Source organism: Cololabis saira, chromosome 17 (assembly GCF_033807715.1).
Source record: "Cololabis saira isolate AMF1-May2022 chromosome 17, fColSai1.1, whole genome shotgun sequence".
Taxonomy (NCBI): domain Eukaryota; kingdom Metazoa; phylum Chordata; class Actinopteri; order Beloniformes; family Belonidae; genus Cololabis; species Cololabis saira.
Window position 1 is genome coordinate 32,379,952 of NC_084603.1, and position 19,224 is coordinate 32,399,175.

A 19,224-nucleotide genomic window follows, 5' to 3' on the forward strand; every position below is an offset into this window, starting at 1 on the left:
CTGTACTTCATCAGTTTATCAAAAAGTTTATTTTATCAAAAGAAAAAAAATATGTACATCAATGCATGCTTAACAAAGTGATGGTTCAGCAGGTGAGAAAAGCCATCCCACTCCTCCTGTAAGCACTCTGGGGGGAAAGAAAAAGGAAATCAGTTTGTTGCTGATGCACAGAGTTTGCCTTTACTAAAGTCTAGTTTTTAAGTAGGACTTAGAGTTCCTTTCATGCCTGCAGGGTCTTCCAGACGACACGGTGAAATAAGCTTTTAGATCAATTGTTTCCTCATCAATAACTCTAAACCTGAGCATTTCACTGATGGATAGAAAGATGCAGCATCCATGTCTGCAACATGAAAAACTAATATCTGCTAAGAAGTTTTTGGAAAGCTTTTTGGTTGCCTAGCAACTAGTGTCCTGTGCTTCACCCTGCCTCAGATTCAGGCTCAGCCCAAACAGGACTTAATCACGTATTGGCTTATCTAGACAGCAAACAACAGCTGTTTCTGTCATACTGCAAACGTATGAGACAAACTAAATCGTGTAAACCACAGTAACCACTCAATGTACAGAGAACACGTAACTGGACTGGCAAGAAGGAGAGGACAGATTTAATGTTGCTGCGGTTTGGGCTTGACACCAACTTTTTATGCAGCCATAACGGAGATAGCCAAGAAACTTGGAAAGATTAACAAAACATTACAGCACTAATGCAAAGCTTGGATAATTACGGTAGTCTCTTGTACCCATGTTTAAATAAACTAGATGGATAACAAGGCACAGTCAGAGGTGCTATTGTGGCTACAGTCAAAGAGCTGGATTAAGAAAATCTAAAAGCATCTCAGTGTGTAAAAACGTAATTTCATGAATCTAGTTTTGGAAACAAGTAGAGTGCTAAAGCCCTTGATGTCAAATGATGCACCAGTTCTGCATGAGAATCATGCCCAAAAAAGTGCATCTTATCATTCATCTCATCAATGTGTGTGTGTGTGTACACACACATACCGTGTGTCTGTAGTTGTATCTCCTGATGGCCTCTCTGATGTGACAGGGCTGTATGGCACCACTGGGAGGCTCCACCACCGCTGGGCAACTCTGGAACACAATTCAGCATCAACACAAGAACATGTCTTAATCACACTTACCATCGTTTCAATTCTACACCAAAACCTCATCCATAGCAACGTGGAAATGCGTTGACGTGCAGCATTTGGTGCCCGTAAATGTTTGATCTTGAATTATGAGTTAATTGCTGAATATAAAACATTAGATTTCTTTGAGAAAGAAGAAAAGAAACGCCTCTAATATTGCATTTGCTGAATGACAAACTGGAGCTTGTGAGAATAAAAGGTTCCTGTCCTGCACACACACCTTTTTGCGTTTCCTCTGTCTGGCCCGACTGTCCATGCTGCCGTTGCCCTGCAGGTGGGGCTTAGCAGAGTGGGAGGACCCTGGGGTGGAGGGAGGCGTGGCCTCCGGGGAGTCTGGATCCTTTTTCACCTTAAGGAAAAAGAGATGGAGGACACATGGCCTTTACTTACGAAACAATCCCTGGATGTGGGAGTTTGGGAGGAATACGTAAGTGCATGCGTACCTCTGTGTGCGTGTTGTAGTGGATGTAGGTGGCAGAGATCACATGACTGACAGGACTGGTCTTCATAGTCATTTCCTGCTTTACTAACAGAGACAAATCCACAATCTGGAGAGACAAAGATGAAGCAGTCAGTTTCTAACAAAACATTTGAATAAATCCCACAACGCACTTCTGTCACAGTTTACATCCCTTAATGTTCAGTAAACATAAAACTTGAAGGAAATATTTCATTTATGTTCATAACTAATGTTTAAACTTTTGTCATAGTGAGCTCAAAAACAAAGTTCATTCTCCAGAGTCCAAGTGGACATTAAGAGAGTTTTAAAAAGTTCCTTCAAGGTGTTCTTTAAGTATTTACACGGGTGGACAAGTAAATGCTCAGTAAAAACTGCAACATCATGAGCTGATGGGTTACCTGGGCAACCGTCTCATAGGCCAGGTATGAGAGGACCTCCATGGCGATGCTGTTGGGCTTCAGCTCCAGGCTGCTGCAATCCAGCCAGTCCCGAAACTTTGACGCTTTCTTGGCTAAAATAACATTATCGATATAAACATATAAAAGATGCACAAAAAAACAGAGCATAATGATGATTTTTAAAACAATTAAAAAAAAAAAACCCAAAACCCAATAGATTTAATCATGTTTAGTGTCATATTTAAAATGTCATTAGTTTTATTTAGCAAACTCGATTCTCAAGGTCAGCATGTTGCCACGGATACTATAATATCATACATAATGATGGATACTTTTGACAATGGATTTATTTTGCACTAATTATGAGGATAAACCACACCCTGCTTTTTCTATCATCTCTCCAGAGCTTCATACCATAAAATAAAAATACTATTTCAGACTGACAGAAGATAATGTGCTTCTGTTGTGAAACTAAAAATAGTCATGTTAGTTTCAGGACAGCAAACCTGCTGCTTTTTCCTGCTTTATACGACCTTAAACTTAATATATTTGGCACCTGAATTGATGTTAAATAAACAAACCAAGCAGTTAAATCCATTAAAGGAGAAATATTCATACATAACAGCTTCATTTGTGATAACAAAATATGACTTTGATAACGTTTTATAGACAAAACATCCTCCTCCTTTTGCATTAAAAATCACTTTATTCTGTTTATCTAAATATGCAGGGAGAAAAGGCTTCAACCAGAAGATGCACATTTGGTGTATCTTAAGTGGGGCTCCAACAGAAATCTTTTGAATTTACTCAACAACCTGAAACTAAAATACAAAAGGCAGAAAATAATAGATTACAGATTTTAAATCTTACCAAAGCTGAGCTGTCGACTCTCACAGAACTCTGCGTATTGACTCTGGTCCATATTCCGAGTCTGACGCTCCAACCGCTGACACACACACACACACACACACACACAGAAAACAACAGTCAAGTACCGTTAACTTTATTTCCACTTAACCGGGGGTGAAGACGTCACGGTGACCCCTGAGCTCTGACCTCCATCCTCTCCTGCTTGACGGGGTCCACTTCCTGCCGCTCCGCTAACGACAGCAGCTCACCGGTCTGGTCCATCCACAGCAGGAAGTCCTGGGCCAGACGCTGCCTCCGCTGGGCCCCGCCCGCTGCAGCGGTGCCTGCACCACCAGCTGCACACACACACATCCTCTCAGAACACAGATAAAAGCCACACCTTCTTTGTTTTAGTCCATATTACGAGACCACGTAACTACCTGGTTCCTGCTGTGCGTCTTCATCATCGAGGTTCTTCATCAGTCTGGATTTGTAATCTCTGAACTGGAGATATTTTAGTAATCGTGCCATTTTACCCTGGTGGGAGAAAAAACAGATATGTCAGACTGAAATGGAAAATGTGATATTAGCTGATGATTATCAATGACCTCCCTAACTTTACATTCTTTAGCATTAAAGGAGACATGACATTTTTTCAAAAGTTTAAACTATTCCCTGAAGTCTTAATGAAATGTCTGTGGTATATTTTGATTAAAATACCCCCGAAATATTGTAGAAAATAAATTTTTTCAACCGGGTCTTCCCTGCTGTTTATAGCAGTCAGTTTTTATCGGGGGATTTAACTCTAAAAAGTGTTAGAGTTGTATTATATAATAGTTTTTGAGTGTGTGGTGACTTCAGACATCAAACTAATGGCCTCAAGCACAGAATTTTTTTCTATAATACATCCCCTTAAAGTCTAGGAATAAAACAAGATAATATAAAGGAGAAGTTTCCAATGATTATGTTATGTGTACCTTATCTTTCCGCATCAGAAACAGTATGTCCTCGGCTGAAATGACCCTGGAACCACGGAGCATCGCCCCCTCACAGGCCTGATGCAGCTGATGGATAAAACAACGACATTACTGACATAAAAATCACACAGTGCTGAGTTAAGTTACAACAGTTTTCATGTTATTCACACATTCAGAAATGACATAACTGCATGGCAGTATTGAGCATCATTATTTAATTCTAAAATACTTTGGTACAGACGTTCGGCCATCACAAGGTTCAATGGCTGCAAAAACGCTGCGCTTCACAGTCGGTATGCATTTAGTTTTCAACAAACGCCAGCCTGTGTGTCATCACCAAACATCTACACCGAGGTCACATCTGTCCAACTTTGTAGCTCTGCTGTGACAATTGTGATTTAGGATCAATGCTGATATCTTTTCTCCTTGGCATTGTGTTAAGAAACACCTCAATGCCCAACAAACTGCTAAAAACCTCTGCTTTAATAGAAATACACTTGTTGACGATCAATTCATCAGTAAATAGCCCTGAAGCTTAAAAAAAGAAAGAAATCTACTATATGAATAAACTGAGGTAGACATGACAACAGGAACGCTGAAGTTTTAACTTTTCAGTTGGCTTGGGATTTACAAACTCTTCATGAAAACCACAACATTCAACGTTATGTCTGTATTGAAGATGTATCTTTGTTACCATGGTAATGAGCTGTGTGTGTACAATGTCCTCCACCAGAGCTGCCGTCTCCTGCAGAGGCCTGCGAGCATCTCCCAGAGCAAACCTGGAAAACACGTACAGCGCCACATATCAGTCAGGGTGATGCAGCACCAAACAACTTCTCTAAACCTTCTAAAAGAAACAAAAGATACACAAATGACAGCGAATACTAAGCTGCTAGTTACTGTTCTTCCAGGCTTCTTGGTGTTTTCTGTCAGAGAAGAGGAAGATAAACTTGTTCTCCTTTTAAATGATCCTCAACTGCTGCATATACACAAATATAAATTAACTGCAAATACACATCTGTTATCTTTAGAATTGACTTTAAACAGGTCAACATGGAGGCCGTCATCTCTGATACATTTTATTTTATTTATTTAATCAGGAAAGACCATTGAGAACTGATTCTTATTTACAATGTTGGCCTAGCAAGTGCCAAAAATAAGCTTTCATGTGAATTCATGCACTCAAACGAAGAAATCATTTAAAAAAAATGTTAATTTTCTCTGTTAATAAAGTATTTTCCCCATTAGTATTTCTTGACCCCTTGTCTGATTTCATTATGCTTTACCTGCATCTGTGCATGGTTTATGCTCCTGTCCATCTCCTCACATGAAATGTCATATTTGCCAACTTCAATCAAAGATGATTTAAAGAGAAGTGCATCTTTAATCTGCAATACTCAGCACAATGTGGTTTAAAATAAAAAAGGAAGGAACCATACTGATGTACACATCTGCATACCTGCTGGACTTCTCAGAGTAATTTTGATAAAGCAAGATTAGAAGCTTTGTTATTAATAGTGGCTGTATTATGTTAGTGAGCATTTGTGCAACTGTGGATGCTGGCCTGTTATGTTTCACTGAGGTGGAAGAGTTTTAACGTGTGATGTAGTCAGAACAGCACTGAAGGAAATGCTGCATGACGGAGCTTATCTTTTTAACACTTGTCTCTCAAATCACTTGTAATGGTTGTTAAGTTTTAAAAGTTTTACATTTTCATATACAGTGGGTTCTGGTTGCTCTCAGTAACTAACAGATCGGGGTTTAGACCTAATTTCTTATTACTGTGGACTTTATTCACTCATTCATTTTACGTTTGGTTCAGAAATGCAGATTAAATAAGATTGATGAGCTCATCAGAACCGCGTTTTGCATACAAATTCAAATAAAAAACTGCATAAACCTTATAGCCATTGTATCTCCTCCAAGTCTCGGTCCAAGCTTGCAAATGTTCCCACGCCCACAGTCCCAACTCCCACCGAGGTCAAAGGATCAAAAACACTTTGACCACAATTTGGTCAAACCTCAATTTGCATCCCGCGAGGCCACTTCCACTTCCACGACGGCAAACTAGGCTGAACCCACATCCTGCATCTCCTTCATCCTCCTCACCTGGCACATGCAGGCACCGACAGCCACCCCTCCCCTCCTCCATCCCAGCTCTGATTGGCCGCCTGCGGCTGTCAGTCACACAGGTGACAGGAGCTCTGGTTTGGGGTTGTGGGCAGGTTGGTCCCAGGTGAGGAGGTTGGCTGCAGGTTTTAGGTTTTGGGGTTTAGTTGGTTTTCAGCACCTTTGACCACCACCACCACCAACAACAACTCTCTGCAGCCCGCAGACAACACAAGGTGAGTGATTCACATGAAACACACGCAATCAAAGATGCTGCAGCAGGCAGGCTCCTTCTTTGGAAAACCCACTAAAATGTTTTATTTATGATAAAGACAAGCAAATGCATGTAGATTTACCTCTTAAAGTGAGTTCCAGATTATAGAAACAGTTGATATCAACTGAACTGATGTGCAATTTACTGTAAATATGATCAGTTCCAATAAACTTAAACTTTAAACCTGGTATTTTTGCAGTAATTTCTGCAATGAAAACTATTCAACTTTACAATATTATTATTACACACACAGAAAGCTTTAATTACCCATTTTTCTGCCTTTTATTTCCTGGACTAAACAAAGTCGGGTTTGCTTAAATTAAATGACAGTTTTTTTGCACTTTAAGTGCCGGAAAGATGTAGACACTTTTTTGTCAATCTACTCATTGACAATTAATTTCAAGTCTATGGTATTTGGAAGAAAAAAAAATGTTTTAGTTTTTTTTGTTTCAACTATAAATCTTAACTTTCTGGAGTCTTGCAGCAGAGTCTTGAGAGCCAAGAGTCTTGCGTTGAGACTGTAAATGTCACTGATGCAATGTTAACCCTTTAGTGTCCATGTGAAATCACACCGAGCCAAACATAAAGTCATAGCAAAAGATAAATATTATGATGTGATGTATCTAAACTAAAGTCAGTGTGGACTTTTTTTAAAGACATCACTGTGTTTGTGTTTCCAGTGTGACAAGTTCCCATGGCTTCAAACAGTCTGTTCAGCAGCAGCCCGCTGGTGTACTGGGGTGAGCATTTTTTCCGTGTCTTTGTGTCTTACATCATGCTCTGTAGTTCTGGGATGAAACTGGCCCGGGAAGTTGGACGGTCTTTAGAACTGGAGGCGGCAGAGCCAGCCATGGCACTGCTCATAAACACACACCTGATGGCACAGAAACAAACACTTTAAACTGGAGACCAAACGTTGCACGGCCAGTGAATCTACCAGTACTTAGCTTTTCTTGGTGCTCGTTTGTAATATTGAAGGCTAAGCACTTTAAGATTTTAAACAATGTTAAATTAATCAATTATGTTAACATTTCATAAACACAGCCTCTATGTCCTAAAAAGAAAAGTCACCACCTGTATTTAACTAAGCAAATGTGTACTGGGAAAAGTACTGCAGTGATAAATTGTTCAGCTATTTAACTCCAACTGACGCAGCTTGTGTTCATGTCTGAAAACACATAGTGTGTTTGTGTCTCAGAAAAATCAAATTATTAAAGAGCAAGAACCATAACCATATTTGACATTGCATTTCTATACTTGACAAAACAGGCAATTCAATTATTTAGTCATTTGATAACTTTCAAATGAAGATGTTTGTAGAAGATATAGCATAGCATTTTCATTATTTATAAAACTGAAAATTACAAATCCGTGTTTCTCAATGCTTGTGCATTCAATGAATGAATGCATGCATATATATATATATATATATATATATATATATATATATATATATATATATATGAATGCATGCATATATATATATATATATATATATGAATGCATGCATATATATATATGGAGAAAGACAGAGAGGGTGAGATAGAGATTTTTTTTATAAACATATTTTGATTGTCATGTTCTAGGGGCTTCATCTTTATTGCTTATAGTTTCTTCACTATTCTGGGGTATTTTCACCTAGACTATTATGAAAACTCACATGTGTTCTGTTATGTTGTTATCTTAAGCCAAGAGCTTAAAACAACAAGATAGCAGAACACATGTGAGGCAGATAAACAGAGAGAGAGATAGAGAGAGCTACAGGTGCAGTGACCGCAGCCACTTCCCCTCCGGCAGTGAATCTGAATGATAATAACAGCAGTTCCTCCTATTCAAACCTGCGGTAGAGCAACACAACACAGAACACACTGGCCAGAAACAGGCTCAGGGAGAAGACAGACAAGGTCCGGAGGAACACACACCGAGGCAGTCGCAAAGAAAGTAAAGTAAAGGAAAGTAAAGCAGTTCTCACCGAAGTCGCTCAGCTTCAGCTGCTGCTGGAGTTTGTTTATTTCGTTTTGATTAACGGCGCGCTCTGATGACGTAATACAAACAAAGAGAGCGTGGACTCTGGGTGATGTAGTCATATCTATGGATGTAGTCCTCAGCATTTTCTCTTTGACGTTTAAAAAGAAAAAAACACTCATTTAATACCGTTTTCTTCTTTTTTTTAAAGAAAAACCTAGTGACGTCACACCATAACTTAATAAATACGCTTAATCTGACAAATTCTGTTAGAGGGGAAAAAAGAAAAGAAGTTTAGCCAAATTCATGTGGCTAATTTGATGCTGAAATAATCAAAAGATAAAAGCTATCTTTAAAAAAAGTTTCACAACAAGAGTTGCTGCAAAAAGCAACTCTTAAACTGTATGATATATTTAATATAGGTTGCTTTTTGCTTGTTTGTTGCATATACACCCATGTCTCTGGTATTTCTTTTCACTAAACCATTACTAAGCTTTATTTGACTTATCTAGTTTTTAAAACTTATGGAGAAGCAACCCGTTAGCAGTAGGTTGACAGAGAACGATACAGAGGAGAGGGTGAGCTAGATAATCCAAAAAGCTTGTTGCACATCCATGGATGGATGTGGGTTTACCGTAATCCCAGAGAACACCTGACACCTGAACTGACTCCCAGCCAGTTCCCAAACGGGTTAGCCCAAGGAGAACCCACCACTGACCTTCTGGACCCTATGTGAAATGTCTGTGGACAGACCATAGTGGGGTTTGCCCATAAATAACCCATTCAGGCCCATGCAGGGCCCACAACAGCTAGCATTTTGGAGCCAGATGTGCTTTTTTCTGTACAACTCACTGCCAGCCTGTAGTTTAACTCACTGGGACACAAATGTTTAGCCATTCTGTGCACTGCCCACATCCTGGATTTCTGCAGTCATCCCACAGAAAGACTTCTCCGTTTCTTTGTTGGGTTTTAATAATGCCAGTATTGAGTCCACATGGGTTTAGTTTTCTTTATCTTTGTGTCTCTTTTTTCTCAAAGTAAGTAGTCCCACGGGGCTATAGGTTTACAAAAGTACACGTACAGAAAAATATAAAGCCACAAATAAAAGGAAAGTCTATTCCTTTTTGAACTATTAAAATAAATTATTTTAAACCAATCATATGGACTCTTTCCACAGACATGTCTAAAACATGAACTGATTCGAGAGATAAAGACATTAAAATATACATATTTTCAACATTTTTAAAGCTAAAAAACAACAAAGAAAAGAGAGGTCATTTTTAAATGAATTTATTCATTTCAGATCCCGTTGGGAAATGCAGGCTTGGACCATCACCAAACATTCGCCAACTGGATGAGCAGGAAGTGAGATCTCACCATCAACACAACACAGCGCCTCCCAGAGGTCTGGTGCAGACCGACAGTCCAAACTTCCTCTGCAGCAGCCTCCCAAAGCACTGGAGGTGCAACAAAACCCTGCCCAAGGCTTTCACTGTGAGTAGCCCAACAATTAGCCCATCTGTCTGTCTTCTCAGCACTGGCTTCCCCTTAATGTCAAAGTCAAACCCCAGAGACAACAACCCTCACCTAGTGTTCCAACATCATCCAGGTGGTTTCCCTTGGCAACGACGTGCCAGACGGCGTTGCTGTGACAGTGATGGCTGGCAATGATGACAACAGCAGTGCTGAGCTACGCAATGCCACGACCACCATGAAGCAGGGCTGTGCCCACTTCAACGACCTGCGCTTCATAGGTCGCAGCGGCAGAGGTGAACAGTCCCCTAAACTCTCCCTCACACATATGAAGCAGGAGAGACGTGTGATGACACACCTGAAACAGCTGTTCTCTTAGTGTCAGTGACAAAAGCACCGTTACATCTTAATCTGCTCCTCTTTCAGTGGTTCCCACCATTCATCATATGCTTTATAACCACAAAACTATAGTTTTTGCTTTGCTCTCAAGCATTTTCCCGTCCAGTATTGTTCATTGTACTTTAAATTTACCTCAAGGTTACAAAAAGCAGCGCTCAAACCACTCTGACTTCAGTCATGTTGATTTATAAAGTCCAAAATAGTGGAGTTAATCAGTACTTGGTCTCGTTAATTGGAGTTGGATTTGCAGCCACTTTAACACCATCTATCAGAGTAAATATGAATTTTTTTTCAATATGAAATGTTTTTAGAAATTAATGTTTTTAAAACTGAATAAACAACATGCAACATCCAAGTACCCAAAGCTGAACTGAGAAATTGATATATTACCTGATTTGACTGAAATATACTATTTTATTCTTATGATGACCTTGTACTACTTGTTTGGATCTTTCCGTCAAACTAATTTCCCCACATTTGTGTCTACGTCATTTTGTTTTCCAGGCAAGAGTTTTATCGTGTCAATAAATGTGATGACCTCACCTCCTCAGATCGCCACCCTGCACCGAGCCATCAAGATAACGGTGGATGGACCTCGGCTACCGAGACGTTAGTGAATCATGAAAGGATTTAATCTGGGATCATCAGAGCTGTCGTTCTCTTCTGAGTTCCTTTCATTTTTCTCTTTCTTTCACTCTCAGGACAAAGACTGAAGTCAGGAGTGTTCAGACCTTCCAGCCGCAGCTCCGCTGCCTCATCTGGTACGAGGAGAGAGTTCTTTATTTCGGTTGTATATTTTAAATAGTTTGTTCCAATATTTAAAAGGCCATATCAGCTCAGTCATCTTTTAAATGTAATTTAATTGTTAAAAATAAATAAATACTTTACGCGCAATGACGTTACTTACTGCAGTTCCAGGTTTAATAAAACTTACAGTGATTTAATCTAAAATGTAAAGTATCAGATAACACGTTGTCCATTTTAAAGTTGACTTGTTTTGCCTGTTGGTATTTTTCCTAATAGAAAATACTAAATCAGAATGTTATTTGAAAGAATCCACAAAGGTTCTCTTTAACAAAAGCAGCACGGCATGTCCTAAGTTTGGAAAAGTCCACCTGGTTCCTCCACAACACAGAGGAGAACAGATGAGACAGGACTATGGACACCAGCTCCACATCCTCACCAGAGCTGATGCGTGTCGGGCAAAGTTACATGACTCTTTCCTGTCACCGTAAAAATAATAAACTAAAAATCAAACTGAGAATCAATGACAGAATATCAGGACGGACATCTGTTATCTGACGGTTAAGATAAATTTGATGCTGCAACAATACAATGACGTCAAGTAGATCAAACAAGTAAATACAACAGAGGGCATGAAAAAGATGAGGCTGCGACTTCTGGGGTCCCGACTTTAACCCAAATGACATGAATCTTTATTGTTCTGCAAGTTTAACCCTATAGCCCCAAGTATGTCATATTTGATACAGGAATTTCTGAAATTTTTCCAGTGCACACAATATTTAAAAAGATCCCAAAAGACCTGTTCAGAGGAACTTTTCCAAATGAAGATGAGCATAAGACTGAGGAATACATCTGTTTCTGATCCTTCTTGTCAGACTGTAGGTCCTATTCCTCCTCTCTGTGGACCAGTGACCCATCGTTTCTGGGCCAGGTGACCTCTCTGACGTCGTCCTTTCCTCCAGCTCCCAGAATGCATCACCTGTCTGCGCTCCCTTACTCCACCCAGACTCCTTCCTACGGCCCCTACCTGTCGTCTCCTCTCGCCCCCCCTCCGCTGAGCCACGGTGGCTCGTTCCAGCCGGGAGGCTTCTACTACGGGCCGGCCCAGCCGGCCCCGGCCCATGGGGAGGACCGCAGCGTTTCAGCCCTGAGCAGCTACACCGAGGCCGGGGGTTTCCCCATGAGAGGGGACGAGCCCGTGTGGAGACCTTACTGAGGATTGGATCTGCAGACGTTATTGTTCTTCTCACCAACTGTTTATCTGTTAGTGTACTATTTTATTGATTACTTTGAATATTTGTTTTATAACTCAACATTTAGATTGTGTCAAATAATAAATAAATAAATCACCCACCTTTTAATATTTTGGAATAATTGTTAATAGCACCAATTTTATTGAATGAGTCTGCATTAAAATTTCACCAAAACAAAAGATTGGCAAACCCCCTAAACACATTTTATACAGAAGAAGGCAATCAAAAATAATATTATTTAACTTGTTGCTGGTTAACAATGGGCTTGATGTTTTAATTCACTAATAAATATAATTAAGTGAGTGAGTAAAAAGATATACCAAACAGAAATCCAGCTTTAGAGTGTTTAAAATACTGAAAATAAATAAAACTACGAAAATTATAGATCTACACATTTTTGGTACAAAAAAAGGAAAACAGGAATTGAATAAAAATGCCGGTCCATCAGTAGCTTGATGTGAACCTTTCTTTTTTTTAAATAAAAGCTCTCAACTGCTGATTGGCGGCTGCTGCTACAGTGGGCGTGGCCTCAGCTCTCCGTCTTGAAGGTTTCCTGGGAAAACAAATAAAATAGACCCTCATTTAAGAGAAATATGCTAAATACATTACTATAAACCCAATGCCCAATTCATGAAAAACAGAAATAAATGGCAACAGGAGCCTGCAGGATTTTCTGAAAATACTCAAATCATGTCATCAGGAGAGCTTGTGTCTTATCAATTTCATTTCATTTCATTTCATTTCATTTTTTTCATTTCATTTCAAGAGAAGTTATGCCTCCTTAAAATCGACCATTTAGTTTCGACGCTGCTCTGCTGAAGTTACTTCACACTTTTATCCTCATTTAATTCTACAGTGAAAGTAAAAATGAATATATTAGCTTTAAATCAACATTCATGTTTGGTTAATATCCAATGAAAAAGCTTAGTGTGAACATTCTGCAAGGTTGTGATTGATAAATCTTTGACATCAATCATGTCATGTTGTATTTCAACAAGTAATTCCTACTTTATATCCACCAAAAACAAATTAGATTTACCTGTATATATATATATATATATATATATATATATATATATATATATATATATATATATATATATATATATATATATATATAGTATATCTGTAATCAATTTCCGATAGTAAAAACAAGCTATGAGATCTTTGGATAATGAGAAGTAATGACTTTAAGAATCAATCAATGTCATAAGTATTTACACAAACAAGAGTCAACCTGTAAAGTGTTGAGTTCAGCCACTCTCCTGCTCCACTCCTCCTCCGTCATTTCTTCTTCCTCCCGAACATCCTTCTTCACCTGATGTTCCCCTGAAACACAAAGATGAACACGTCAGTCTGAACAAGGACAAAAGGTTATCTGCTTTAAAGTGCATTCGGTTTTATTCGTAAAGTGTAAACATTCGAAACTGTGTTTAAATCAGTTTAATATATTGTAACTATCTTCTCCTTCCATGTATACACTTTAGTGGATCGTGTGTATCCATATGAGCCAGGGGTTTTCAATTCCAGTCCTCAGGCCCCCCTGCCTTGCTTGTTTTAGATACTACCCTGCTTTCAGCACACCATGATACAAGGAGCTGTGTCATAAACAGAGTTGTACAGACCTCAATGACAAACTAATGAGGATCATTAATTAGAATCAGGTGTGTTGATGCAAGGCAACATCTAAAACATGCAGGGCAGGGAGGCCCGAGGGCCGGAATTGAAAACCCCTGATATGAACCATTGTTCTGCATCTTCTTCTGTCACATCAACCAACTGCTCATCCTCTGTCACCATATCCAGCATCCATCTACCAACATATTGGTAGCAGATAATGTAATAACATATTTGCGCAGATAATGTTCCAAAAAATTACTTTTATACGTCTTGGCATTAAGTTACCAAGGACCAAAGGGTTGAAAATGATGGAGCACTGAGAGATACAGTCCTACAAAGACCAGAGCTGTGAGAACTCTTTATTTTACTTAAATTTTTCTTTGTATTTATATTTGGGCACAAACATTTCTTGCATTCGAAAAGGTATTGCTTTGCTGCACAGTGTGTAACTACTAGTTTTGTTACGGTCTAATGTGTGATGCGATAGCTACAGCATCATGAAAATAACAGTAATCGTTCTAGATGTTATTAACCGCCTGATGTTGTTCCATTCACCAGTGTGTGTTTAGAGAGTCAAAGAAAGGTGTACGGTACTCTTTAATTCTCACCATTGCAGTTCAGAGCAGTGCACACCCAGTTTCCACAAGCACACACACACTTGTTGCACTCCAACGTAGTCTCAGCTCCATCCTCAAACACCTCATCCTCCAGAGCACACTCTGCACAAACACAAGAGGGAAAGAAAAACAAAACACAGATTTATTTTCCCCTCAATATCTCTACAGAGTCTTTTAAGATATTATTTCTTTAAGCGTCAGATGGCGTTCTTGACGATTACTAGACGAGTGTGTGTGTGGTTACTTCTCTCCGGTGGGTGGTAGCTGGGTGTGAGACAGTTGATGAACTCGGTAAGATTCAGCTTCCAGTCGGCATTTTCATCTGACAGCTCCATCAAAGCGTCGGCACACAGAGAACTGAGAGATGCAGAAGTGAACCGTAAGTACAACCCTGTAGACGCGGCTGTGTCACCAACAGAGTAGTGCAGACATTGATGACATGCTGATGATGACCATTAATTAAACGTCAGGTGTGTTGGAGCAGGGAATCATCTAAAGCCTGCAGGACAGTATCTCTCGAGGACCAGGGTAGGAGACCCCTGCTTTAGGGTTATACGACTCTTTGACTTTTTTTTTAAGAATACATAAGAAATCTGAGATACTTTAGCATCATCTTAATTGACTGAGAAAGTTCTTGTGTTTTTGATGAAGCACCTCAGCAGCAGGTTCATATCCAGACTGTCAGAGTATGTGAGGTTGAGAGCGGTCGCGTTGTGTTGCAGGAAGCGCAGGAACTCTCTGGAATCGAGCTGAGAGTCCCCGTTGTCAAACGTCTGTAACACAAAACCACAGCAAACAGGCGTTTAAAATATACATTTATATTTAGTTAGTATCAAACATCTTTTTCTGATAATTTTAAGAATGCAAAAACTATAAATGATATATTCATTAAAGCGTCACTCAATGTATAATAATTTAGTCCCTGTATAAACTCTTTACTCCCTGATTTATCTCAATTAGTGCCTACTAGGGGCTCAAATTTAAGCTTGCAACCAAATCTAAAACCTGTTGTTATTTCTGAGATGAACATCTTATAGTGGAGGGCTGAAGACGTCTCATTTGGAGACAAATAACTTCTTCTAAGTAACAAAACCACAATTACTCAAGCAATCTGACACTAAAGAAAACAAAGTTGTGATAATTGTATAAAACATGCAAAAACTGCAAATAAATTATCCTTAATATTACATATTGTAGCTTTAAAAATAAAAACTGGAGCAATGTTTATCCTTTTGGTGTTGTAATTAAATGTTGTGTAACAGGAACTACATGAACTACAGGCTGCCCTGCTCACATGCAGGTTAGTAACCATGGCAACTGCAGAAGTGATCAATGAGAAACAATGTTACATCCCACTTATCTTCTTGGGTTTTCAACACACCCACTAAAGATTAAATAAGGTTTCTATAGATGTCAGGAGATGACACAGGTGGCATGGTTCACACTCTTTGACGCAGGTATCGGCTGACTGGACGAAGCTTAGTATTCTAGTGTTTCTCAAAACTTCTCGGTTCATGAGGCTTAAGTTTGTGTTATCAAAAATAGTGCAGAGTGTCTGTGATTAAGAAAATGTGACAAAGTCTGACCTGGAAATATCTTTGCAGGACATCGCTGATTGAAGACTTGTTTGAGGTCAGATGTTCAGACTCAATCTCTGCTTGGAGCCACTGGATCACTCTCTCTCTCAGCCAATCACGGTCAGACAGCAAGCACACGACTAGAAGCAGCACAAACAGCTTTGGCATCTCACAATAAAAACGTGTTAAAGTTTGTTTAAAAATCTGGCTGTGAATCTGTGAAAGATCTTGACTTACTGGGGCTCACATCTGTCTTTGTTGGTTTATCTGCAAAAAGAAGCACAGAAAACATTGTCACAACTCATGTCACGTACAGAACTACCAGAGAGTGAGGCTTCAGGTGAGTACTGTACTGTAGTGTAGTACTGACCCAGGCAGCGGCCTCGCTGCTCCACATGTATCCTGGTCTGGGTGAGGCAGGCGTCTCTGTGCAGCTCACAGTGGTTCCTGTAGGATTTACCGTTGCTGCCACACACCCAGTGCTCTGACTCTTTACACTGCTGCAAAGAACAACAGGCTGTCAACAACAGATTCATTAACTAAAAAAACAGCTGCCACATTCAGAAATGATGGGTCCTTGCAAAAATCATGCCTTTTATTATGCATAAACTAATATTTATAAAGGAAGAATGGGATGATAGATTGTACATCAGGAGCCTTTCCTGACTCAGTTTTCTCCATCCATCAGTGTTGGGACTGGAAATAAGAAAACTGGTATGTAATCTCTTTGTGGCTGGGTTGTTAGTGCTGAAAGATAATCTTATTTGATAGCTTTGCAATAAAATTACACTTGTTGGTGGTGGCAGCAATAATGGCTACTCTGGTGGTGGTGAAGGCTCTTCAAATGCAAGTTTGAAAAAATAATCTGTTTTATTTACAAATCATTCTGATTTCCTCCCACACATAAAACAATCTGTCAGCATACCAAGGTCCATCTGTGTATCTGATTATCTGTGTCTACCTCCTGGTCTGCTCCCACTTTACAACTCATCTGTTCATTTGATGCAGATAAAGTAGGAGTTACTGGTCCTTCTCCAGAATGGAGAAGGACCATATGTTGCCATAACTCTTTTCTTTTCTTTTATTTTCCTTTCCTTTCCTTCATTCCTTCCCTTCTCATATCTCAGCGGGGGTCTTTGCTCTGAATTAAGATAATTGGTGGATTTTGTTACTTTGTTCCCATTGGCAGTTTATTAAATAAAATGGTTTAAGATAAAAGAAAACAATTGTTTGTTAATTGTAATCTGATGTCAAACTCTACCTTGCAGATCTGAATTATCCTAGAGAGTAACTTATGGTTCCATTTAAATAACACAAAGTAAAAGTAAGTTTGCTGTTGCGTGATATATCTGGCCCCTGGGTTTAAAATGATCCAGACCTGTTCATATAAAACTTTTAACATGAATGGACATTACTAATAAATGAAAACATTGAAAATGTGCACATACTCATATTTATATTATATTATAATTATATAATGTGTTGATGGAGACACATGGGAGATACATGCTTTTATACTTGTGTGTTGAGTCAAAGTGTCCCGCACATATAAAAACTGACACAACTTCTGCATTTATATTTAGCACATATAAATGTGTCATAAAATTTTAACTACATTTTCTTGTACTCTATTTTGAACTTTGATCGTTTCAACTAAACTCCTACTATCATCTCATTTTGTGGTGTGAAAACCAACACTTATTCATGTGTTTTCCATGAAGTGTTTTCCATGAAGATCTGTGAGGCCGTTAAATAAAAGTGCTGCAGTTTAACAGTTAGATGTGGGATCTGTGGTTAGGGATTAGATAATGTTACCTGCAAACAGCGACACACTGGCTCTCCCCGGTCCGTAGACACACACTCTCTACCTGCACCACAGAAGGTCCTGCTGCACACGGACTGATCCTAGTGCAGAGACAGAGAGAGAGAGAGAGATGTGTGTCACAATTTCATAGCGCTGAAAAGAATTGCAAAGTGTGTGTGAAAGTGTGTGTGGATGCGTTTCACACTCCAGATGGTGGGTGACCTTTAACCTCCCACTTGAATGACAAAGACTCAGAACACACACACACACACACACGCGCACACACACTCATCAATGAAGCAGCTGCGCAACGTTAAAGCTCATTTAATATTCAGTTTTGTACCCCAAGTCTTTGGTTATGAGTACCCCACATAACTCCATCGTCAACAAATATCCCTTTCAACTTAAACAAACTGCACCAAACACCACAAGCTCAAACACTTACACACCCACACTGAAATGCATTGTTGCACACTCACACACTCACTCTCACACTTACAGGGTTTCTTATTATAATCTGTGTATCCATCCAGGGGTCCGAGAGGACAGTAAAGGGACACCAGCACACATGAAAACAAACATTTACCTACTAGTATATCATTCATTTATTCATAACAATGCATTTAACCCTTTAAGTAAGATCACTTCCATCATGATGTATTTGTTTCCTGTAAACATCCTCTCAGAGCAGTCTTTAAGATTCATGACAAACATATCTAACAGTCAAAAACTGTTTATGTCTTATGTTATGTAAAGCAGGCCAAGAACCACCCTGAGACCACGCTGCAACATGGAGAACAGAGAATACAATAGATCATTCTATTCTATTCTATTCTATTCTATTTTATTCTATTCTATTTTATTCTATTCTATTCTATTCTATTCCTGTTAAAGATGGATTTCATTATAAAGTAACAGCTGTGTGTTCAATACACGCTTCAACACGGTCAGGATTAGGAGCAGTTTCTCCCAACAAGGCGGACTCTCACACCCCTCACACTTTTGTGACATCACATCGGCTGCATGAACTTTACTCAGAAACATTCAAGCTCTTTAAAGAAGAGAAAACAAAAAAACATCACTTAGCAAACATCTTTGTTTCTCAACGTGCCTCCACTCCTACGGTTTGACGCTCAAATTTCTTCACAAGGAGATGCAAGACGGCATGAAAGCAGACACACACACACACACACACACACACACATAATGGACACATCTGTCGTCTCTGGCTCTCCAGCTGACACTTGCTGCACTGCAAAACGCCTGCTGTGACCATCTGATTGAGCAGACACACACACACACACACACAAATTGCACTCACACACACACACACGCTTTAACTTTTCATCCATCTTTCCCTCCAAACTGTTTTATTACTGTATTGTCTTCTTTTCCTGTTTATGTTCCCTCTTTTTTGCACTTTTTCAAAGCATCAATTCTGCACTAGCATGTGTTTATGATTCTCTTAAACAGATTTACAAAGCTCAGACACAACCAAGGAGCAAAGGAATCACATCTTACGTGAGATGGAACTAATAACGGTTGAGCATTAGTAACTTT

At 39.3% G+C, this 19,224-nt stretch overlaps 3 protein-coding genes across 5 annotated transcripts in view; 1 reads left to right on the forward strand and 2 right to left on the reverse strand.

Annotated features, from left to right (window-relative positions):
• Positions 1-6: 6 nt before the first annotated feature.
• On the reverse strand, positions 7-8,242 carry supt3h (SPT3 homolog, SAGA and STAGA complex component). Of its 2 annotated transcripts, none has more exons than XM_061746153.1 (12): positions 8,185-8,242; positions 6,985-7,086; positions 4,524-4,608; positions 3,830-3,916; positions 3,293-3,389; positions 3,060-3,208; positions 2,874-2,949; positions 2,004-2,116; positions 1,589-1,693; positions 1,366-1,494; positions 1,000-1,089; positions 7-127 (listed from the first exon to the last, which is right to left on the reverse strand). In XM_061746153.1, the coding sequence occupies exons 2-12, from the start codon at positions 7,074-7,076 to the stop codon at positions 86-88; spliced, it is 1,065 nt and encodes a 354-aa protein (XP_061602137.1). In that variant the 5' UTR covers positions 7,077-7,086; positions 8,185-8,242; the 3' UTR covers positions 7-85. The 2 variants fall into 2 exon arrangements, with proteins under 2 accessions (XP_061602137.1, XP_061602136.1); XM_061746152.1 differs by having other exon boundaries at positions 3,290-3,389.
• Positions 8,243-9,288: 1,046 nt separating this feature from the next.
• On the forward strand, positions 9,289-12,142 carry runx2a (RUNX family transcription factor 2a). The gene is made up of 5 exons (XM_061746159.1): positions 9,289-9,671; positions 9,787-9,946; positions 10,554-10,658; positions 10,751-10,810; positions 11,669-12,142. The coding sequence occupies exons 1-5, from the start codon at positions 9,462-9,464 to the stop codon at positions 12,007-12,009; spliced, it is 876 nt and encodes a 291-aa protein (XP_061602143.1). The 5' UTR covers positions 9,289-9,461; the 3' UTR covers positions 12,010-12,142.
• A 6-nt stretch (positions 12,143-12,148) lies between these two features.
• The window catches only part of LOC133464133 (follistatin-related protein 1-like), an 8,840-nt gene continuing 1,764 nt past the window's right edge, over positions 12,149-19,224 (reverse strand). Inside the window, exons 3-11 of one of the 2 annotated variants that reach the window (XM_061746158.1) lie at positions 17,676-17,765; positions 16,231-16,357; positions 16,098-16,127; positions 15,870-16,000; positions 14,938-15,056; positions 14,528-14,640; positions 14,275-14,385; positions 13,284-13,375; positions 12,149-12,599 (exon numbers count right to left, since the gene is read on the reverse strand). In XM_061746158.1, coding sequence (XP_061602142.1) covers positions 12,576-12,599; positions 13,284-13,375; positions 14,275-14,385; positions 14,528-14,640; positions 14,938-15,056; positions 15,870-16,000; positions 16,098-16,127; positions 16,231-16,357; positions 17,676-17,765 — 837 coding nt within the window. In that variant the 3' untranslated portion in view covers positions 12,149-12,575. Of the gene's footprint in view, positions 12,600-13,283; positions 13,376-14,274; positions 14,386-14,527; positions 14,641-14,937; positions 15,057-15,869; positions 16,001-16,097; positions 16,128-16,230; positions 16,361-17,675; positions 17,766-19,224 lie in introns of both variants that reach the window. The other variant, XM_061746157.1, reaches the window with a different exon arrangement.